Source organism: Lepeophtheirus salmonis, chromosome 1 (assembly GCF_016086655.4).
Source record: "Lepeophtheirus salmonis chromosome 1, UVic_Lsal_1.4, whole genome shotgun sequence".
NCBI lineage: Eukaryota > Metazoa > Arthropoda > Copepoda > Siphonostomatoida > Caligidae > Lepeophtheirus > Lepeophtheirus salmonis.
This window is the reverse complement of record NC_052131.2, coordinates 41,854,945-41,880,103: the sequence shown is the minus strand read 5'-3', so window position 1 is coordinate 41,880,103 and position 25,159 is coordinate 41,854,945. Positions and strand designations below refer to the sequence as shown.

At 29.3% G+C, this 25,159-nt stretch overlaps 1 protein-coding gene across 7 annotated transcripts in view; it reads left to right on the top strand.

The window, feature by feature from the left end:
- Window positions 1-10,316: 10,316 nt before the first annotated feature.
- The window catches only part of LOC121129180 (uncharacterized), a 38,968-nt gene continuing 24,125 nt past the window's right edge, over window positions 10,317-25,159 (top strand). For 3 of the 7 annotated variants that reach the window (XM_071893171.1, XM_040724897.2, XM_040724880.2), the window contains exons 1-2: window positions 10,385-10,630; window positions 14,437-15,105. In XM_071893171.1, the coding sequence (XP_071749272.1) occupies window positions 10,625-10,630; window positions 14,437-15,105 (675 nt within the window). In that variant the 5' untranslated portion in view covers window positions 10,385-10,624. Of the gene's footprint in view, window positions 10,631-14,436; window positions 15,106-25,159 lie in introns of all 7 variants that reach the window. The other 4 variants (XM_040724871.2, XM_040724863.2, XM_040724908.2 and 1 more) reach the window with 3 other exon arrangements.

The window sequence follows — 25,159 nt, the reverse complement described above, 5'->3', positions numbered from 1 at the left end:
AGTGGTACGTCCACGTACTCTCTATTTCCATTGACTCAAACACGTAACCTCTTTCTATAGTATCCCTTCTTTTCTCCTATAATATCAAAATCCCTAAAAATGAGAGTAAAATGAAATAATCATCTCATTGGAAAATAATATAATTAATCATATCCTTAGTTGAAATGGAGAAGTGATTGACATTGTCTACTGCCTAGGTTTTTTTTCTAAAGGGATGACACATAAAGAAAGAAATATTTATCTTAGCGATGACATTACATCGCCTATAAAAAAAATGTGCATGACGTCACTTGTGTAGCATAGGTAAATCAAAATTCAAAGAAATTGAATGTATGACTATGTATCACCAAGGACTTGGTATGTACTAAGATCTCAGACATTGTAGTCAATAAATACTTTAACTGAAAGGAAGAAAAGGCGTTTTACTTCATTACTCCAGGCAATGAATTCTTGGAATGATAAGAATTCATTGCTTTAGCTATAGGAATATCCAATGAGTTCTTATACTACTATCTGGGGGAACACAAGCTCCAAATACGCAACCAGTTGTAGTCTTTTAAGAAAATCATGTGGTGTTTTATTAAACTCTTTCATTTTGGGTTAGCATTTTAAATTCCCAAAAATTGTTGAGCACGTTTACTAAAATCTACCATCACCACTTTCTCTTTTTAATTATTCTTCCTTTTTTTTCTCTCTCTCTCTTTCTATACCAAGAACTTTTTTTACTTTACTAGATATTAAACATGCTGTAACATATTACATAGAAAAGTATAGATATAGGAAATTAATGAATTACATACTATAAATTTTTATTTTTCTAATTTTCATTTGAATGAGTATGAATCAATGATGTAGCTAAGAATGAATAATACTAATTTATATGTTTTCAATATAAACCCAAGATATTTTTTAACGACCACTTCCACCACTCTTATATAAATGAAATAACAATTTTTGAGATATATATTAAAGTTTTATATATATCATAATATTTAAATTAAATAAGTAAAGTAAGATAGACGTTTAAAATATATACCCATAATAAAAAGCAGATTTTTTCTATAATATCCTTAAGTCCACTTCCGATAAACGTACCATATACTTCACCTATTGAGATAAAAAAATATAATCTTTGTAAAGCAATAACATTATTTATTCTTACCTATTCATTATCCAGTATTCAACTTCTTATTTTTTTTCTCTGATTATCAGAGGTTCAGAGATTCAATAGTTACTAATCTGAGTTTTCTCTTCAAGTGGATATAGCTCAATAATATGATCCAAAATTTGATCAAAAAACTTTATCCTTTGAGAGTTTGTTTCGCCACATATACTCTGGAAGATAGGTGGGAAAGAGATCTCTTGAACTGTTGAAACCCCCTAGCTTACGCATCATGCCCATTACTCGACTCCACAAAGACTCAATAGTCTGAGTATGAGCTCCAGTCAAGGGGTCCACATAATTTTACCAATCTACATCTGTAATTTTAGAAAGGCCGGTTTGGTCTGCTGTAATTGATAATTTCAACCAATGATAAATGTTCATAATAGAATGTTTAAAAGAAATGTGACTTTTTTAAAAAAGTTGTTTTTTTCATTGAATATATTTTCCTACAAGATGCCCGGGGGTTTGACGTACTTTGCGATGAGTAGCCGCTGTTATCCCTATCACCCCCCAACCCAGTTCCCTACTTTGTGCCTACCTCTATGATACTTCGTCATTCCGAACTTGGACTCGTAGATCTCAACAACCCGCCCAGGCCCACCTAACCTTATAGGAAGGGTTTCAAAAAAAAATCATCAACAAATTTCACGCAAAAAATTATACCAATCTACATCTGTAATTTTAGAAAGGCCGGTTTGGTCTGCTGTAGTAGAAACCGTTGATAATTTCAACCAATGATAAATGTTCATAATAGAATGTTTAAAAGAAATGTGACTTTTTTTAAAAAAAGTTGTTTTTTTCATTGAATATATTTTCCTACAAGATGCCCGGGAACACCTATATCAGGGGATGCCTGCACGCAATACTTCTTTACAATTCCTGCCGCATGAACAAATCACGAACGATGGAAGGAGTCCTCGGGCTTGAAGCCACCCAATCGCAGCTTCTTTGGATACAAGAGTATATTCATTTGTTGGAGTTTATTGGATTCCATATTAAAGTCGAAAGACATCCATTACACATATAATCAACCAGCATTTTTCTGTTAATTGGATGATTGTCAAATAACATGCTTATGACATAGAAGCTTAAATCATCCAACATTTTTAAAGTTTTAATAATTACGTCATATTGATAAGATTCTGAAAACTTATTAATTTCGATGAGGGCACTACATCCTTGTATCAAGATGTTAAAGAAGAAATCATAAATGCTAAAACTGTTTTACATACATTCCCATCAACTTCTCCATAGCATTTTCCACTTACAAGCTCGAATCTTTGACTTGTATAAACTATAATTTTAATAAAAAATACTAATCTTAATAAATTTACAAAATTACTTACCTTCATCTATCATCAAATGAACATATCTTTGGAACCTTGATAATTCTTTTATTCTTTTTTTATAGTATATTTTAGTAAATCATTTATTCTTTGTTTTGAGTTGTTTATTCCACATTCTACACTTAAAAGCTAGTTATTCTTGTCAGATAATTACTTCGACGTAGCAATAAGATTTTTCCAACACCATTATTCAAGCTTGGTGATGTTCTAAACCATATGTCAGCCAATGATAAGAGCTTATTTAAGTATTTTTCTTTATTTTGAAATAAAATAAAGATTTTTATAAAATTCATATTAACCATTTCTTCTTCTAATTCACTCATCAATTTAACTATTCCATTAATTCTTATTCATTGCCTTAAAAATAAGACCATCAAATGTGTTGTCTATTGTTGGGTGTAAAGTTATTTTCTTAACTACATGAATAATTTTTTCACATGCCAAATAATTTTTAGTAGTTCTCTTCTTTAATGGTCTATTTTTGGGAGAAATTGAGGGGTAGGCCTCAGGCTTAAGTCTTTGTGTTTTCTGTCCTTTGGGAGTCTAAAAATAATCTCTTTCCTTAAAATGTAATGAGCAAACAACAGAATTAGACGTAGGTATCTATGAGGATTCGTGACGGGTCATGTTGATCTATTTATTCTTACAAATAAAGGATTTGGGAAATCGATGTAGTCCGATGCAATAAGGAAGTTTCCTATCCGCTCCAGTTCGACACCCAACATAAGCACACTTGTTTACCATAATAAATGAATTATTTCATTATTATAAGATTGATATCTATTAAATAAATATAATATCATGAATGAAACTGATACTTCATAATCTTTTACAAACACGAACTGAAGTTGATACTTTATTTTTGAAGGGAAAATCTATCCGTTTAAATAATTAGTTCAATTATTTTTCAACGATTTACTTTAGAAACCTTTTAAAAAATATTTATTTTGATTTTGAGCTATGAACGTGATTTGAGTCCATCATTTTTGCCTCAAAATCAATTTTGGTGATTTAAAATGCCCTCCCAAAATGGAAGAGTTAAATAAAATTCCACGTGGTGTTGTTAAAAACTACAACAACGACAAACTATTAATCTTTTATAATTGGATAAAGATCATCATGAGTTTACCAAAAGGAATTGGTTATAAAAATTTATGTTTATCACCACAACAGGTTGCGTGATTAGAGCTTGTGCTCCTCCAGATAGTATAAGAACTCATTGGTATGTTATTGTATATAAGAGTAGATGGTAGTCAATTTATGAATTTATTCAATATGAATATTAATAATAATATTGTATAATTCAATTAGATAAGCGAAATTTGTATGAAGTTTGAAAAATATTTTCAATATTCTTAACAAAATAAATCATCATTTTAATCCTCACCATTAATTATTTTTATATCTTTTGAATTTTATAATTTACTTCAGAAACTTAGAATTTGAAAATTTGACCAAATATAAAACGATTAAAATGATGCTCTTCATCACATTCAGCATCAAGAATTTCCAGTTTTCTGCTATTAGTTTTCAAATATTATAATTAGTGGAAATATTCTTTTTGATTTTTTGTTGAAGATATAACTTTCTTGAATATAGAAACCTATTGTGCTTAATTTCTAAAAATATGGAATAACAAAACGGGCAAACTAAGAAAAGTTAGCAATACAGTGACTTTTTTTAAGCTTGGATGCCTTGGAACTACTACGGCATTCTGGGAAAAAATAATTATTCACCGTATCGATGGATTTCAATGGAAGGCACTTATGTGAGTTATGACTTATCGATGGACCTTAAACCAATGAGAAAATCTTACGTTTTTACTTCATACATAAACATTTGGAAGTATATAATTGTGATAATTGTAAATCGTATTAAATTAATCAATTATCAAATATTACTATAAGGCTAAACAATTAAGACAATATAAAAATAAAAGCTTAAATCAATGAAGCACATTAATAACATTTATTTATGTATATTACACCATTATTTACGATGGATAAATAAGAAAATAATTTTAAGCTTTAATGGCATATTAATATGCTTTAAAAATGTGAAAGCACTTAATCAATCCTTTAGTGTCGATGAATACTGAAACAATCGTTTTTTATATACAGTTTTGTAACATCGTAATCGTTTAGTGTAATCGGTAATTTATTTATTTAATATTGATGAGGAAATCCTAAACCATCACGAATGATATTCAAATATGATGACAAGTGATTTAATAATCCAGAAAATGTATCCCGACTCACTAACTTTTGAATATGTTAAACGAAATTCTTATTTCCCAATATAAGTCTACTAAAGTTATCATATATATTGAGTTATATAAATTGTAATAACATATTTATCACGTAAGAATCCCCATTAACTATTTATGCATAGATGTAGGTAATAGCCAATAGGAGAGTTTAATATTTTTTTGCGGCTTTCATGGTCCAAGATCGTCTTCAATGATTCCGTACAAGATCTAGAGCGACGGATATGTATTTGAACCAATGGATGATAAAGTAACTAATTTCGAGGTTAAATGACATATGCACAATGAATGATACTTACATTAAATGAGATGCCGCCTTCCACCTAGTAAATCAAAAGAACCTTTTCTAAAGAAATAAGATTAAGATCCCTAAACATCATGGATATCCCAATGTTATAAACAAAAATGAATTGAATGGATCTATGAGTAGACTCAGATCCATATATCCGAATGTTCCGCGACGAAGATCGACCCAAACCATATATATTGTCTTAGAAGTAATTAATTTGATCTATATATCACTATTCTGTCTAAAGTTTATCATACAAACTATTTTCACAAAAAGTGCAGCATTATTTTTTTCTTCATTCTTCACAACATGAAGTAGTGTGATTGTAGGAGGTTTCGTGGTCTTCTGATTCTCTCAAGCAATATTATTGATATAGAATATCGTGAAAATTTAGGATTTATGAGCATTCATTCATAAACACCACTTATCGAATCCAGTAGAAATAGGCTCCCTCACTCTACGTATATAGAAACTAGGTATCAATAGGTTCATATTATATATATATAGAACTTGGAAAAGGTGATCTTATTTGTCAGTATTGAATACTGATGAACAAATTGATTTTTTATTTAGTAACGACGCAAAAAATTCAATATGTATATATCTCTTAGCCTGATTCTTTGGAAAGTTATTCGCAAGAAATAGTAGTTATTATAATTGAACATGTATAATATTATTTTAAAATAACTTTAATCAAGTAATCATAATCTAAAATGTCAATAAGGAAGGCATTTTCTAGGCGATGATCTAACCTTTAGACATTGTGTTAATTATTATATTTAAAAAAAAACATTCTTTGAATGAACTTTCATTGTTTATCGTACTTTACAACATGTTCACTATTATAAAATAAGTAAAAACAGTAAAAATACGATAGACAATGAAAATCCATTCAAGGAATGTTTTTTTTTTCTTAAATAATTAACACAATGTTATTTTGAAGTTGAAAATTATGATCAGTTTATTTAAATCCTTTTGATGACTTCTACTTCGTGGATAATTTTATGTAAATAAAATATTAGCTTGAGGCTTTCAGTTTTGTTGGAGTTATAAATATATAATTTTGAGAAAAACAGTCCTAATTATAAAACTAAACATATACTTCTAATAAAAATATATTGGTAACTAACTACATATCTAAATGTATGATGTAAATCAATCTCTCCCCAGACCTTCGGGTATAGTGGCAATTGGCAGGTATTTTGTCCACAAACCACTCAGGAGGGGGCTTGTAATTTTTTTAATAAGATTTATAGTTAGAAAAAAAAAAATCTCAGAATATATGAATCTGTTTAATTGAAGGAGGTATTACGGTTTATCCAAGAAGAAGAAGAGTTATAAGCTTCACACATAATAAATATTCCATTTGATAAAAAAATTATTAAATAATGATATTCTTTGACTCATAAAAATAAAAATTAAAATTAAGAGATCCCTGAATAGTTCAGTATAGTTATAAATACAGAAATACTTTTATAGTTATAAAGAAATTGTACTGTATTTGGTGAACTCAATTTTAAAACAACAAGATATGTGGAATGTCAACAAAAAAGCAAGCTGGAATGATTTCGCTCAAAATTGAGTCCGGGTAACATATTTTGTATTCTTCGACAGATTATCGTCAATTTCTATCAACAAATTACTCTTAAAAGAATGAGAAATTGATTTATTTCTCATTGAAAGGGGATATCGGTGTGACATTAGTTTCATAAATCAAATAATGATTCTTTACTATAGCTAAAATTCTTGGGTATGTTAAATCATTCCACAAATTGCAATAAAAGGCATATAATGGACTCAGATATGTCTATAAAATAATGGGTATATGCATAAAATGAAGCAGCAACAAATTGAAATTTTCTTCTTCTCGACTTTTGCTTAAGATTGTTTTTATGTTTACACACTACATTTTCAGTATTTTTAAATATATTGTGAATTCTATTTTTTTATTACAACAATAATGGTTTTTTTTTTTTGGTCTAATAAACATCATTAGGACCTTAATTCGATTAATCAAATATTTGACCCACCTTTTTCGATTGCACAAAAATAAAACCATCTTTATATGATGTTCTTCGTATAAATACAGTTTTGCATCTCATATTCAGATTTTAGATCATAATCGCCTGAAGCCCTAAATATTTTGGACTTTAGGACCAAAAAATGTTTGTGTTGTCCCTCCTCATAGGTTGTTTAGCATATTTTCCTAGAAATTTTTTTCCCCTCCTCATTAAAATCGAGCTCGCCACTGAATGATTATAGATGAGAAAAAAGAATCCTTGTTCAATGATACGAGCAGAGCCGGTAAATTATGGGGAATAGGTAGTGGAGGTTTTAAAAGACAATCGTGGCACTTGTCCTATTCTCCTACTTGTTTGAAAATAATTATAATATATATTTATGTAATAAAATTATATATGTAAATTGGTATAAAAAAATATTTATTCATGAGGAAAAATAGGAAAAAATGTCTTATCTATAGTGTTGGATCTGTCTAAAAAAAACTAAAAATACTGAAGTTGTATAACACCGGTTCTAATTCAATTTCTTAGTCCAATGATCGGTCTTTATTAGTCTTTCATGATAACTAAAATAGCTGAAATGACGTAGTTTATTAATTACGTCACAGAAAGTATGTTTGTCTAGACTGGATTATATCGCAGGTCTAAAAGTTAAGTATTAGACGTTCTAGCTATTATTTTCTTCGTTTTTCTATTTGGAAAATGGTTCTAGAGCAATTGAGCAAATTTTTATTTGCCAAAGACCAATTTGCCGAACGGATATTTCCCTCAACTACAAGTAATAAATCTGTAAGGTTGAAATTTCAATAACGAAAAAAGTAAACTTCTTATTAGTACAGACATTATTTTTTCTATAGCTATTTAGACAGACATTTCAGTCTAGACCATTGTCCAAAACTTACTCATTTTCAAATCATAAATCCCAAGCCCTAGGCTTGGGATTAATTAATATTACCTTTAAGATATATTCAACACATTAAAAACATCAAAAAATTTATTTGAAAAATTTAATTTTTCTCAGAAAAAAATTGACAAATTTAATTTTTTGGAAAAAAAATCCCAAATCCACAGATATACACAGTAAAAATATTTTTTTGGAAAAAAAAATCAAAAATCCTATTCTCAAAAATTAAATTTTTGGGAAAAATAGTTTAAAAAATCCAGAGTTTACAAAAAATTTAACTTTTTGGAAAAAAAATTCAAAAATTTAGGGCTATTCTAAAAATTAAGAAAATTTAGAAAAAAATTTCAAAAAATTCAGAGCTGTTCACAAAAATAATTCTAAAATTAAATTTCTAATTGAAATTTTTTGAAAAAGATTACAATAATTAAATTTCTAATTTAAATTTTTTGGAAACAATTACAATAATTAAATTTCTAATTTAAATTTTTTGGAAACAATTACAATAATTAAATTTCTTTTTTATTTTCAATTATTATTATTATTATTTTTTTAATTTAAAAATTTAATTAAGTATTAAATTTGAACCATTTTTTTGACAGATCCAAACCGAACATCTTTAAAGGACTCAATAAGTTGGTCCACTAAAAATAATAACGTTCTTAGACCGGCCTAGAATTTTAAAACGGAAATCCAACACTACTTCCTATATAAATATAATGTTTTTAGGGTGTACGAATGATATTTATGATTTGTTATTATTAAAATGCTTCTCAGGGTGTAAACATGAAGTATGTTTCAAATATATTGTATATAAGTAGTGTTATGGTGGATTGAAATTTGTATGTTTATTTATTTATTGAAGTAGTAAATTAAATATTTGAGGAGTAATAATAAAAAAATTGAATATCTGATTTCTTAAGCATAAATATCAACTCAGAACTTCTTTATTTTGTAAATATTATGCCTTGATATGTGTCCATTTATATTATTCAAATCTTTAATAATAAATCCATATTCAATCCTAGAAATCCAGGAATAAGCCATTCTTGCATTAATCTACTTTAAATATGATTAACAATGAGTTAAATTTTTAATATTATATGTATAGAGGTCTGTCGCTACTGGAGGGTGTAACGAAGGTCGGTTTAGGCGGGAACTTACCCAGGCCCACTCATGATTATACCCTGATGAACAGAATTTGTAAACACATAGGCTGAAAAGTCCCGGCTTTTCTTATATCTTTTCACTGTCTTTTTTTTTTTTTAATTTACCTCATTTTCCAATTAGTACGAACCTTTAAAAGACAGCTGTCAAAATTTGATGACAATCTGTACATCAGTTTGTGAGTTATTGTGCCAAGTGTGACGCTATTTTTCTTATTTCTAAAACAATGGATCAAAAATCTTTTTGTTTTTAATTTTAGACTTCTTCTTGATGGAAAAAAATACTGTTCAAGCTAAGCAATGGCTTGGAAAGTGTTATGGGGATTCTGCTGCATAAAAGGAATAAAAAAATAATAATATAAAAACACCCAATTTTAAACGAAAAACATGTGGTTTCTTTGTTAAGCCTGGGACTTTTCAGCACATGTGTTATGCATACCCACGCGAAGAAAACATACAAAAAGGATTGAAATATTAGTATTTTTTTAAAAGCCACAACAAATGAAATATAGGACCTAAAAAAGGTCGATTAAAATCTGCCTTTTCTAAAAAAATGTCATTTATAAAATGGCCCATCATTTTATTTTCAAAAAGAGGAATATTAAAAAAAAAAAAAAAAGTAAAGGACCCTCACTCAGGGCCTACTTACGCAAAAGCCTGTCTGAGAGTATTACCCCCCGAATGGATTTTCAGTCAGAAGAAATAGGTTGTATGCAATTAAAAATTTTCAATATCCTGTGGAAAAGCCAGTGGTTTTATTGTGAAAAATGTAGTATATTAGAGATAAAATTAAATTATATATCTTTTTTTATATAAAAAAAGTAATTTCATTTTTTCTAAATTAAGGTTCTAATTTCTAATAAAAAATGATAGTTTGAGTTATTTTTAATTCAGCACAATTTGTAAATACCAAAGCAGAATCCTAACAACAGCCTTGTATGCAAATAATACGATATAGTCCTTAATTTGTCCATTATAAGTGACGTCAGTCAACAATGGAATAATTTTTGATCATCTTTGCCAAAATAGACCTAAAAAACAGAGTTAAGCAATGTTATTTCCGAACAAAAAATATGTTTCTACAAAATAATATTATTTCATTTTCTTTTCCAATGAAAAGGCGCGCCAACCGCACTCTACATATCCGTCGTCCTCCTACTCCATCTTTACTTGACTCTCAAGCAACTTCCCACTCTTTTTTTTTTTTTTTTTTTTGTTATTTGGCACTGCAGTATAAAGGAAATACTGTACATATAGTAGACGTGACTTGCCTTCATAAACATTCAATCACGGTTTCATTCAGTTATTATTCCACCGTTTGATGTGTAGGATCCGGCCTCAGGGCTCTTCATTATTATTCTTAATTGATACAATGACCTGTGTGTGGCTCTCGGAAAAATAGTGTTTCTAAAGTGTGAAGGAAGGAGTAGTAAGAGCTCCATGTGAAATCGTTTTCTCTACGTAGAAAGAATGTCGGTAAGTTCCCTATAAAGGTTTTTTCCCCCCCGAGAGGAACAAAATGATTGATTTTGTGTGTTTATTATCACATTTATCCATGAAACACGATATGTGACACGTACAAATTACAATACATTAATGGAATATACGTATGATTTGACATAGACTGTTCAATTGATCGTGATTGCCTGCTGCCTACTTTCGTTGCTCAAATTGAATGGAGAACATTAGTCCCATTTAATGAGTAAACTCGGAAATAGTTTCCTTCCTTTTTGTTCATATTCATGGAGACGGACATTTGAGTACCCAAATATATCCCTTATCATATCAATAGTGAAGCTTTTCGATCATAGGCATAGGAGAGGATCATTTTTACTGATGAAAATCGTGTATATTTCGGACAAGTTACAAAAACAACAACCAAAAATCCACATGAAGTTAATTAGATCAGCTACAATCAGCTATGAAGGGGGATGAGGTGGAGAAGGACATTAATAAGGAGATTGGCAAGAATGACTCCGATGTGGATCCTCAATTCTACTCTGAGTCCAACAAGGACTTACAATTATAACTTCGCAACAAATCCTCAAGGTTATTCTCCGTCTTTTATCAGCACACACGAATGTTCACTAAGGTTTTGAATATTCAGGAAATATTGCTCACTATTCAGGAATTAAATAATAATGACAACTGCTAAGGAAAAGAAAGTTCATTCTTCAGATTACCAATTCCAGAAAAAAGGGCCAGCTAAAAAAATACTCACGATTTACATAATTAATCAATTTTATGGGTTGGGGCAACAAATTTTTCACAAATATTTGGGACTACTATATTTTTAAACACACTTTTTTAATTGATTTTTTTAAAAGAAAATACGTTGTTCATTGTAGAAAGGATCAGATATTGCCCTAATGTACCATATTAATTGACCCAATAACATTGCTTAGTTTTTTAATTTAATACAGTGATACCTTAAGATACGAGATCCTCAACATACAAGGTGGGTTCTGAGCAATAATTTGCATTGACATAGAAGTTTTGATTGAGGTACAAGTTCGCGACGGGACTCTTTAAGTTGCATTACTTTGACTTACGTACTCGGTCCAGGAACGAATTAAACTCGTATGTCATTTTGTTACTCTATGTTTTATCTTAATCTTCTCTAAATGGAGGAAACAATTGTCCGAATATACCATATTAATTACCGCATTATTAGTATTGGCTCGGTCTCCAAAAACCTAAAAAGAACACAATCCTATCAGTCAGGTCCCAAAAAAATAGTACCGGTTTTATGGTAACTAGAACACCTAAAAGGACGTACTTTGTCCTTTAGCTGTTCAACATAACCTCTTTCAAAGAGACAAGATACTTAAGTTTAAATTAGGAAGAGTGTGACTAGAACCTATAGGTTCAAGCTACAATTCATTATTTTCTTAGTGCTATTATTCAATCCTAGCTAGGATGGAAACTGATTTGGAAATCAGTTCTAGGACTGATCCAACAGTACTGATTATTGATTATCTGCCTTCATGTCTCCTATTAATTGCTTTACTTTTGAGTGCACATGAGTGACTAAGTACCACCTAATGCATTTGTACATTTTTCATCCAATCCTTATTACTCTCTCTCTTTTTCTCGAAACCAGATTATTATTCAGAAATTAAGTATTATCATTTATTTAAAAAAACATGTTTGATCTCTACATCATGGAGTTCCTTCTCATCTATTTCAATTCGATTTTGATCAAGTTTTTTATCATGAAACAAATAGAATAACTGTTATAGTTTGTAATTTATTACCAAGGGGTCCCCTCCTCAAAAACATGGGTGGAAAACCATCCTTGGGACTCCCCATAATTATCTATTAATCTTTTAATTAAATATTGGATACAAATGAAATATTATTATGTTATATATACTTGACTTGAACATATTCTCAATTCATATACTCAAGATTAAAATATATATATTGTCTGTGTACTAAACGATGTCTAACTAATCTATGTCTTCTAATACGTGATCCTTGAGAGGATAATATTTGTAGAGCAAATAACATATAAAGGGGTGTGAAATTGCTGACAAAATAACATGTCATATTATTGATTACTACGATCCCCTCGATTGTCGTCAATTAAAAACTCTAATTTTCAGTGACTCACGTACAAAATATGAAATATATATATATATGAGTATTTGTTGCGTACACATTACAATATCTGTACTATTGTTAACTTAAAAACATGTTGTTCAAGTTGAAGCCAGACCAATCTGTAGCAGATAATTGTTACCCCCCCCCTAGATTATTGGATTCGAAAAAAAATGGGATGTCGGTTAGAAAATTTGGATTATTTATGTAATGTCTAGAAAAAAAAAAAAAAATATCATTTCTTAAAATAATGTAATTGTTTTCCAGTGGGAAAAAATATGATGGTTTTTTGAGAGAAAAAAAAAAAGATGGGGAAATATTTGTTTTTGGCAGAAAAAGAAAGGGCCTGCATTTGAGTTGTTTTTTTTTAAATAAAAGAAGTCGGAATAATAGGATGTCAGTAGTGTTGTGTCGGCCCATATTTATTTGGTCTACTGTAGTCTTGAAATCTGTCTTTTGGTTTTAGGGACCAGTCCTTTACTGTCACTCTATGGAAATTGTCCTATAGATGTCAATGGTTTATTACGCCAAATAAAATATATTAAATATACAGGGGCGTCCGCAGGGGAGGGGGAGGGGTTATGCCCCCCCCAAATAAAATATTTTTTATTCTTCCCAAAAAATGTAATATTTGAAATTTTTTCCAAAATTTTTTCGTTTTTTCTGAAAAGCTCTGAATTTTTGAAATTTTTTTTTACAAATAGCTATGCATTTTTGATATTTTTTCCCAAAAAATATCATTTTTTGTACACAGCTCCGGATTTTTGAAAAAAAAAAAATCCAAAACATAGCTATGAATTTAAAAAAACATTCAAAAAATTAATTTTTAATTTCCAAAAAAAAACCCCGAATATAATCCTGCGGACGTCCACTTGGTGGTGTGAATAACTGAACTTTAAAAAAGATAACTTTTTTGCTGCTATTTGATAATTTTTAGTAAATTCCAGAACCATGATCTCCCTAGCCCACCTTTTTATGTGGTCCCATTTCAAATGCCTATACTTACATAATATGTCATTTGTAAACACATAATAAATAGGCAATATCAAAATGCAGTGATAGCACCATTTAAAATGACTATTGATGTAATTAAATATAGCGTAATGAGACGAAAAAAATGTAATTTGCCAATATTTTTATACCAGTTACAAATTATATAGAGATTGCAACTTGTACATACCTAATCTATATATGTGGTGCATTAACATTAAAGCAATCTCGAACAAAAATTAAGGAATGCAGAAAATCCTTAATTATTTTTGTACCACATAGAAACAAATTATTTCATAGACATATTTGATTCCAGTAAATGCTTGATATAATGCTTTGTTTTCAAATTTGTGGGAAGAGTTAAGACACCAAATAATTATAGTTATTGTTTATAACCTTTATTTGATTTAAGAAACTTATATTGCTCTCGATATAGTCCCTTCTAAATAAAATCATTTTCTTATTATTTTATTGTGAGAATGAATTTTGCCTATATTCACTGTAATTTTGGCACTTAAAAGGATTAATAAGAATAGTTTATTCATAGAAATTGCCGATAATTCGTTAAAGAATACAAAATATGTAATTCATAGTCCATTTTGATCATCCTAGGTTATTGTTTGGTGTTGATGGGTCACATATTGTCTAATTTATTGTCCATAGTACAAACCTATTTCTCTTTTTTCCAGATACATCATCCAAACCAATTTAACATGAAAATAATCGGTATATATTTATTGTTGACACTCCTCCATGGCTCTCAAGGAGCGACTAATGGCACTGAGGAACTAGATTCATTTAGCCAACTCATTCCTCAACGAAGCTGCTCCTATTCCAGTTACAATGGACATTTAACTTGTGCTTGTGATTCTATTGAAATGAATGTGACCCTTAATATACAGTTTATTAATTACACCCGTGACTCTAATGTTAAAAAAGTGATTATTAAGCAGTGTAATCGTTTGCACATATCGTTAGACTTTCGTAAGCTCCAAGCTGGAAGCTTCCCCATCATTTTTAAATCCATTCGTCGAGTGGAGATTCAGAATATTATATTTGACCCCATGTATAAGAATCGTCAAGAATTAGAATTGGATTTTAATAACATTGAGACCTTTGAATTCAATGGTATCTTTGTGAATGAGACAATTAAAATCAATGCCACCAATATCAAGGATGCTCACTTTATCAAGTCACATTTTGAGCATATTCCAACTCATGGATTCACTATAAAGAATGCAAAGGATCTCTTAGTGAAAGACTCATATTTTCGTCACGTAGAGCCAAGGTTCATATTGGTTGAGGACACAAAGTCTGTTCTTGTGATGGGGAATCAAATGCCAATCAACGCAGTTCAGGTAAGAATGGTCTCATTCTGGATATATTCAGATTTTTAATATCATGATAAGTAATAGTGAATTTGGCTATATATATATATATTTTTTATTTTTTTATTATGTCATTCCATTGTTATGTCTCTATTTTCTCTGATTCATAATTACATCAAATATATATGTACTTATGTAATCATTCTCCTAAAATAAATGAATTATCGGGCTGAAAAGTGAATTATAAGATTATTTTAATCCATGATTCAATGCATTTCTCAAAAGAATTTTATTTTTTTGTTTGTCTTTCATTTTATGATTTTTACTCCAAAAATTGTGTTTTCATGTGACATCAGCATTGTCGATGAGATACATTTTGGGTGCCTAAACAAACAAGTTTTATAACATTGAAACCCCCCTATTTAATTAATATTAAGGAAAATAGTGAACTATTATAAGTTTCACCCTTATTCTCCAAAAGGTTGCCCACCCCTACTCTATTGCATAGTTTTATTATATATCAGACCAGATAATATGTTTTAAAGATATGTTATTACAGGTGGTCATACATTTCAGGGTGATTTTTTTTCAGCAGGGCTCTTTTGGGCGCACATTTTACAGCACAGCTTCTTTTCAGCGTGCTTCTTTTCTGCATAGCTCTTTTTGGTGCCATCAAAATCTTCCTTATTTATGTTAGATGGATCTTTCCTACAAAGCATTCGGTTGTTATACTGGATCCTCGTTTCCATTCTTAATAATTAATGTAATTGTTTTTGGATATCTAGTCTTATGTCTTCTGATCCTTGCTTCAACTTCATGTTCTGTTCAAGGGATCTCGTCTCCTTTAATGGAGAGATTGTTCATTGTGCAGATGACCCTTCACATCAAGATCTTCGATAGTGACTACTGACTTATAATCTTGCGAATCTTATCTTTTATGCTCGAAAACACATCAATTCCTCTAGATCTTGTAAGGAATCATCGTATACTTCTAAAAAAAAAAGGAGTTTCATAAAAACACAGAATAATCGACTGAAAGACCCAGCGAAGAATAGAAACAGAATAATCATCCTCCATCCACAGCTAATTCAATCAAATTATTGAGTCCATTCCTCCTTAAGTCAACTCTGACTTAAGTCTCCAACTCTAAAAAATATTCTGTGATAAGAGTCCTTCAGTGTCCTGAAATGCAGAAATCATTCATATCTATCATATTGATATAATTCCATTTATAAGATGGAGTTTTGGATATGCGGTCTATAGGGCTAATTATATAACCTGAACACTTCAAGCTCACCCTTGATTTCTTTAGAGTTTATTTGGTCATTGGTTAACTTGTGAAAGAAAATTTTATTCTGTTATATTATTACATGGGACCAATTAAGTGATTATTTGTTTTTAAAAAAATATGTGACCTCTTAACTGACACATACTTTAACTGGAATATCTGAATGTCGTTGAAATTCCCAAACTTATTAAGTCGGGAATCCTTTTCCGTAAGAACTAATTAGAATGTGTTTTATTCAAGACAATAGTTAAAATGTAATAAGATTTGGTTGGACAAATAAATTAAAACATAGAAGATATTCCTCAAAATTTAATTCCCTATTTATGAGTTATCCGTTATTTTATTTTTGTATCTTATTGATTCCTTCAACTTCATTTCGATAGGAAAATGCTATTTAATTATTGTAATTGTAGACATGCGAGTTATCAAAATTATTACTGTTATCAATTGTAGAACTATTATATTGGTCTGTGTATCAAACTGTTCAAGCAATATGAATATAGGGATGCTTAAGAAATTTTATTTCCTGAGTATCATTTAAATATTTGTTAAAATATATATCTCTAAAGAAATAATAGTCAAAATCACAAGGCTTACTTAAGACATCATATTCCGTTATGTTTGCAAGATTATTATATTAAGCTCTATATTTATTATATTCAGCATAAATGACAAATTAGGATCTTATTATTAGTCTGTTTTTGACATGAACATTTCATGTTTATTACATAATATCCGATTATTCTTAATATACTACTTATTTCTCCACTATTTTGATGACTTTTTTATGACAAAAATATACCTAGTATTAAAAAAATAATGTTTATTCCTAACTAAAGAAAATATATTGAAAATATTCATAAATGACGGGGATACCGTCGATCAAAGTTACATTGTAACTAAAAGTAGACTACCATATACACAATTTGGTACGTGTCCAAGATATTTACCTAGACTAGATGAGATCTTCCCTTCAGAATGAAGATACAGAATATTAATGCCATTAATGTGTCTATAGATTTAAAGATATTGTTGTTACATCAATTAAAATTTTTAGTCAAACTCATAATAGAGAATCTTATAAAATTATATATGAAATATATTATGAATAAAAAACGATATGCTTGTAGTTGTATTTGATAGCCAGTTACAAGGCACCTACTCGTTAAAGAAGGAATAGATAGCAAGAATACATGTAATGATGTCTTAAGGTCGATTATTATGGAATATACATAAGTGAAGAGGTTAATATTTTATTGAAAGCAAAAATTTAGCCGAGTAAAAACCTATTCTTTATTTAAAGAATCTTATACTAAAATACTCCAGGACTGTTTTTTTTTACTTGCAGATCAAATTTGGTGATCGTCATTCACAAAAATGCTCCATAAATAATCCACCCAATGAAGTTTTAATACTAATCGTTTAAAGTCAATGTAAAGGACCTGCTTGATCTAAACGCCCGCGAGATTTAATACATTTTATACAGTGATACTAGTGTATAATGTCCCTTTTTTTCTTTATACTGTATTGGTATATAATATACATCAGGGAGCACTATATGCAGTGTACCCTGTGACTATTTTTCATACATATAAACTTTGCTTTATTAATGTGGATTAATAGATTTTATTTAAAAAATCACATCAGGGCCAAATTAAGTATCATTGATCAAATTAAGGTTTTAAATTATGGTTAAAATTATTGTGTATCTTAATTTGTCACATAAATTTGAATACAAACCCTGTAATTTACCGAAATATCAGAAATTAATTAGCAAATAATGTTTTAGATTTTTTTTTTTTCTCTTCTTGATTTTTATTAAATATTGTTTTTTTAGTTAACTCACGACAGATTATGTATTCTTCATTAAAATATTGTAGGTATACATATCATGCAGGGAATTAATTGCACTTATTAGTTTAACTATTTATGATAATTTCATGATAGTTATTATAAGAAAAAAAAAATGTAGTGCAAATCAACTTCAATGCACAACGTTTCTGCTGGGTTCTTTGATCTAACCAGGTATAACAGCAATACAATACCAAATACCTTTTTCGTCAGATGGTAATTTTTTTTTTTTTTTTTTTTTCAAACAAAGGTAAAATAATATTCTCCTTAAATAATAAGACATAAAATTCGTTAATTTTCTTCTTCGTATGTTGAATATCTTGCCTGTTGTACGACTGTTGTCTGTAACCTTTATGTAGCTTAAAATATGTAATATATAATTCCATTTCATTTTTGTAAAATTTCATCTTCGTTAGACGTATAAACAATATATACAATGGCATATCTATGTAGGTATAAATATAATCACTACTAGTTTCTGTGTTTATTATTGCAGAAGTGATTATAAAAATTAAAAGTTGTTAAAAGTTTAACTTGGAAATTATCTGTCGAAACACACCCCATCTATATATTATACTATTCATAACATTTCTAACTAAAGATCTAATTTATTTATATAGTATAAATGTTATCCGACCCTTTGTTCCTGGTCGGATTTTAATCACTTTACTGAGTGATCGTTATGACCAAATTTATGAGTGTAGGAATGAGTGTTTGCTCGTTATACTTCTACTGTATCTAGTGTAACAGATGGTGGCAGTCCTAGATGTTATGATGCCCTGGGCGAACCTTACCTCTGACCCCTAAGTATATTTCTTTTAAATATTACAAGGTATGGTGGGGTCTAAGGGTATACTTTTGCGTTTGGAGTCTTCTCAAAAGAAATTCGCTGAACTTTTCAGATGTTTCATACTTTCATCTTAGGATTACATGTCTTAGCTATCAATTTCACCTAGGCAGTATTAATATGTAATAATAATAAAAAAGAATATAGAAAATTTCCATTAAAGAAAAATTGTAGTTACACTTTTTAATGTGTGGGATCAAATGGGTGTATTAGACTATTTTGTGCATAACTAAAAAAATTATTCTCTTTTGAAATTTTTTTAATAGCTTATTTTCATCTCTCTTACTTACATTTTGATACTAAAATTAATAACGTTAAAGTTACAATTTTCTGTAGAAGTCCATTTAAAAAAATAAAACAATGTCTATTTTATAATAATAGTATTAAGAATTTCCCATTTTTTATTTTATAACGTGGAAAAAGCAATATCCGAACCTAAAGAAACAAGTGAGTCATGGATGTATATGTAATATGCAGAGAAAGGCGATTGGAAACATATTTTATAATTCCCCAATTTTTGAAGCTAGACGAAAAGTTAAAAGTGCCTTTAAACAAAATAATTCATCTAATATTTATTTATTTATCAAAAATTCTGTGAATACCCAAAACTGTTATTTTCTCAACGTATTGCCTTTCCCTACTGATGAGGTTGATTAACACCTAACAGCTAAATGTAGTGTACATTTTTGTATTATTGAAATAACACCGTGATTGTTGAAAAAATATCCGCTAGGAAAATATTGATAACGTGACGACACTAGAATATTCAACATTTTCCACATCCATCCTTTTGGGTCACCATGATATGATGATAAAAAAAGTATACTAAATGTGTTCTTAGCTAGCAGTTCAATTAACACTTGTTTAATACAATTGGTTCCCTGTTTAAATATTTACCATTCTTAAATATTGAACTATTTAGAGTGTTTGATCTAGAAAGAAAAGGAAAGATTCATTGATATTTTGTGATAAATTATTTATCTAGTTTTACATCACTCATCGACTCTTGGAGATCTAAAATGTATGAGCCCTTTGCTAGAGTACATAATAGTTGTTAGACATCATTTTCTGGATGATACTCCAATAATCTTTTAATGAAGTATGGAGTAGTACATTCATTTTTTCTACCTTCTTTATCTACTTCACTACATCTAGCCAATAAAAATTCTTTCTTTTAATTTCAAAAATCTCTTACCCCCTTCCTCCTCCTAAATCCCCGTTGACTACTAATTAATTATTCTTGTTGCTTGAATAGAAATGGAACGCGCTATGACTAGGTCATAGTCGATTACAAATTCAGCTCGTGTTACATTAATAAAATTTATTATTTTTTATTGTTATTGAAAAAGTAAATTGATTCTCATGCATTCGTTTTTTCTTCTTCAAAAAACGAGTCTATGGAATCTATTCACTGATTTAATGAGATAGAAAAATGAACTTAAAAACAATTTGGTATTGGAATATTATGGTGTTGTTATCGTAATTGTAACTTGTGACCTTTTTTCCAAAAATAGAAGAAAGAAAGGCCCAAAATCAATTACTAGTAGCAGGTTTGTCAGTTCACCCCTTCCCCTCACACAAAATTGGTGTAGAAGTCAGTGGTGGATGTTCAAAAATAGACTAATGTTGTCAAATTGAGCAATATTTAAAATAAAGCTTTAAAAAAAACGTACAAATTCGAAAAACATACATTTGCCGAAAAATAAAAAATAAAACTGAGCCAAAAAAATTTCATAACAATCTGTCAATTTTTTGTCGTCTAAAATTGTCAAATTTTAGATGACAAAACAAAAAGGCATTCAATATGTGTTCTGAAAAAAAAAAAAATAATAATAACAAAGAAAAATGTCAACTCCTTATTATAAATTATATTCATGTTTAAAAACAGTAAGTAAATTCTCCCCAACTATGGAATTTATTCTTCAGTTATTATTCGAGCATTGTTAAAAACAGAACCAAGTTGACGAAACAAAGATCACATGATGAATAATTGTCCAAAGTAGTGTTCTACGCAACACTTTTTTGTCCTCAAGTAGCGTTGAGGATACTTTTTGCTATTCACATTGCGATGAGGGTGTAGTGAATATTACTTTGTAACTTACTACACAACCTCTCGGCGAAATTTACCCTTTTTTATTGAATTAAAAAGGTTAATTCTGTGAAGGGAAATCGCCTGGGTTATAGTTCTGAACCGAACAGAAGATAATTTGATGTCAATTAATCAACGTTTAGTACACAGATTACGGGACAAAAAGTAGAAAAATTGACAGAGGATCTTGTAGGTATTATATGTAAAAATAAACGTATTATTAACTAAATTTCGAAAGCTTGAAAGTCACACTAGATAGTTATTTTAGAATTGTAAAAAATATGATATAAGACGAGGACGATACTTTTTGTAGTTCAAACCTTGACAGTTTTCTATATTTTCCATAGCTGTGATTATTATTTTTTCATTCTTGAAGGGACAATGTCTAAGTATATAATACATCATCACTAGTTTGTATGCTAATGAAACACAGAGAGTAATACTGAAGATTTTTTGGTCACTTATAAGCACTGATGAAAATTATTTGTATTTTGGACATGTTAAAAAGAAAAGAAAAGAAAATCAACATGGTAACCCTGACAATTTGAAGAATGTTTTGGAGGAGAGACGCTTAGCTGTCAGTACGTTTCATTAGATCAGCTAGAATCCATTGTGACAAGGGAGGAGGTGGAGAAGGCCATTAATTAGGAGATTGGCAAGAATGACTCCGATGTTGATCCTCAATTCTACTCTGAATCCAAAATTGACTTACACTTATAACTTTGCAACAAATCCTCAAGGATAATCTCCGTCTATTATGAATACACATGAATGTTCAATCAGGCTGAGAATATAATTGAATGCAGTATTATATTACCAATTTCAAAAAGAGAAAATACATTCGATTTACATTACTAGTTATAAGTGTCATTCTTTGTTGGTAGTATTGCAGTACTTATTTATTCGGTACAGTTTAGTCTTAGGGCTGGTCCTATCGGTCTCTAGGATTGTCGGCCTTGGATTTTTCCCCTATAAATTGAAGATGATTAAGCCTTATAAGATATATGAGACATGTATTAAGAGCCTGTACATTTCTTGTAAAAAATATTTATATTTTCAATTATTAATATGTTTATATTTTTTATTATGCAATATAATACGAAAATATATTATTTTTACTTAGTTAAGTAATCCATGCTCTATGATAGACATATACATATATTCTTTGAAAATCAAGAAATACACCGACAACAGCTGATGTCATCTCGAGTTGATAACATCCTTCTCAATTAAAACTTCCTCGCTCCATATATTTTTGATAGGGCCGGACCATGGTACTAAATAAATACCGACACAATACTACTTGTAGGACTCAGATTAGAATTAAGGATAATTATTGCCTTGTCTTGCCTTGCATGATACAGAGTTGGATTTATTTTCCTCATCTCATAGGTGCTTGCAGCTAATATAATGAAAAGTTACGACAGCTAAGGTCCTCTCTTCCAAAAGAGTCTTCCAATTGTCAGGATTACCATGTTAATTTTTGGTTAATTTTTCAGAATTTCTTATTTTCTAAAACTCTACAAGTGATGTCATAAATATATATGTAGAATAAATAAAATGACTTATTTTGCCGTGTTTTTTAATATGACTATTTTCTCCAACTTATTATAATAAATTGCCTTTCAATATGCATAGTTAGTAGGTTAGTCAAGTATGTCTCATGACTTACCTACCTGAAACAAAATGTGCGTCATTTACCTAGGTATAACGAATTTTTATGAACATAAATCAATAGTAAAATAGAATGTTAAGTATGCCTTCAGTTCTTTCAAGTACCTTGGGTTATTTTTATTCAGTTATACATATATACATAATATACAACCCTTATGGGCTGATGACATCCGGCACAAATGAGCATTCCTTTGTACCTATGAATGTATATTAGAGCGGTTTGGGTTTCAAGTTTTTTCGAATTTCGAATACAGCTAGTTCGAAAAAGTTGTAATATGGCAAAAAAATAACTATGGGAAATTGCATTGTCCCATAATGTCATCTTTAGGCAACACATCTCGTTCTAAGTTTTAAAGGAGAAAAAAATTTCTTTTTTTCGTCAATTAAGATTAAAATAATGCATTAATCAAGATCATGCATTTTTTAATTATGAAAGAATTAGTCTAATATCTAAAAAAATAATATTTGAGTTTTTATTCTAAAGCTACTCTACGAAGCAAGAGAAGAGAATAAATTAAGAAAAATTTCATCTTTTCTTTCTGAAAATGTAAAAAAATTATGCGCACTATACGCGGGTCATCAAATTTTACTAACTTTTTTTGTTCCATAGGAGAATTTAAAAAAAAAAAAAAAACTTTTTAAACACTTTGTAATGGTTTAAAAATTGTCTATCAAAATTATTTAATTTAAAATAACTAAAAATATATTCTTCAATTCCACATTTACCAAGTAAAGAGTTTGATGTGCCATATCGAGGAAAATGAAATTTTCCGTTGGTTACTTCCTTATCCTTTCACAATTTTTCCACACTAGCCATAATCGAAATTCGAGAAAAAAAGTTAAAAAACAAACCGCCCTAATATACATTTATCTACTTACATTTTACCCCTCTCTCAAATCCTCCCCTGATGATGCAAATGCATAGTATTTTTCACAAATATTGAGTCTTCAATCATTTGTAGAGGAGTTTGCTTAGAGTCTGGAACAAGTAAGTATTTTGTTTATTTGTAGATATTCAATAATTATGAGATAGAACTGACAATAAACATCGGTGAGAAGTAAGTTGCAAAGTTCTACTTGAATCAAACTTATTTTTTCTAACGAAGGAAAATTCCTCAAAACTCTTATTTTTAAGGGACTTAAGATATAGTGTAGGTTATCACAACAACAATCTTAAATAAAAATCCTGTACGGAGAAATGCCCAATATAATTATTTTACATAATATAGTCAAGCCTGGTCTAACAGGCACTTGTTGTAAGTGTTTCACCGCATTAAACGGCCGTATCTGATTTTCAAATTTGGAATTGTTACAAAAATAGGAATCTTGATGTAAGTGGTCAACTTTATTAATTTGTCATTTTATCAGTTTCCCTTTGTCTGACCGCTTAATATAGGTTATACAGTCTTTATATTATGTATACATACATACTTCCCAATATTTCTTATATATATTTCTGGCAATTATAGGCCTTATATTCAAAATTTTGGGATGACTTTAGATGTCCAAGAATGTTAACTATAGTTTAAAGCCTTCTATTTATTTATGAGACATAATTTGAACCTGATAGGGCCCATTTTAAAAAATAATTTATCAATTTCTAACTCTTTCATTATGACGATGGATTTTTTCTAGTCTAAGAACAATCAGATCAGAATAATTTATTAATAGAAATTGATGATAATTAATCCTTAACGAATACAAATTTAATCCAGATAAAGTTTTGAAGGAAAATAATCAATCTATCATGTGTTTTTTTTGTTGACCGATCACATATATGCAGATACTTTTAAAAGTCTTAGACTCATAATTTGGTTTATGAGTCTTAACTAATTTATTTCAAATAAGATCTATCAATGTCTCATTATTTCATCTGGATTATGAATTTGTCAACATTTATTGAATTTTGCAATGCTTCCAAAGAATTAATCAAAATAATCCTTATGTATCAAAATGGACGATAACATTTTGACGACGAATAAAATATAATCCAGACACCATTTTGAAATAAATCATTAATATAGACTAGTACAACTGTACTAGTCTATGTTAGGAAAATAGTCTTCATTGTTTTTAGATTAAATTGTTTATTTTTCCTTCATCCGCTCTTTCCCTAGAGTCCTTTAAATAAGACTATTCCTCACCGAAGACTCGCTTCAACAACCATTGAATACAGAATTTCCCGGGAAGTTTTCTATGTGTAAAGCCCCGAGAAATCCCGGGAGATAAACCTTAATATCTATATACATTCTTTATTTTTTTCTAATCTTCAACAAAATAATGATACATTCATGCAGATAGAACTTACTTTCATAATATATATGCCAAGTAAATA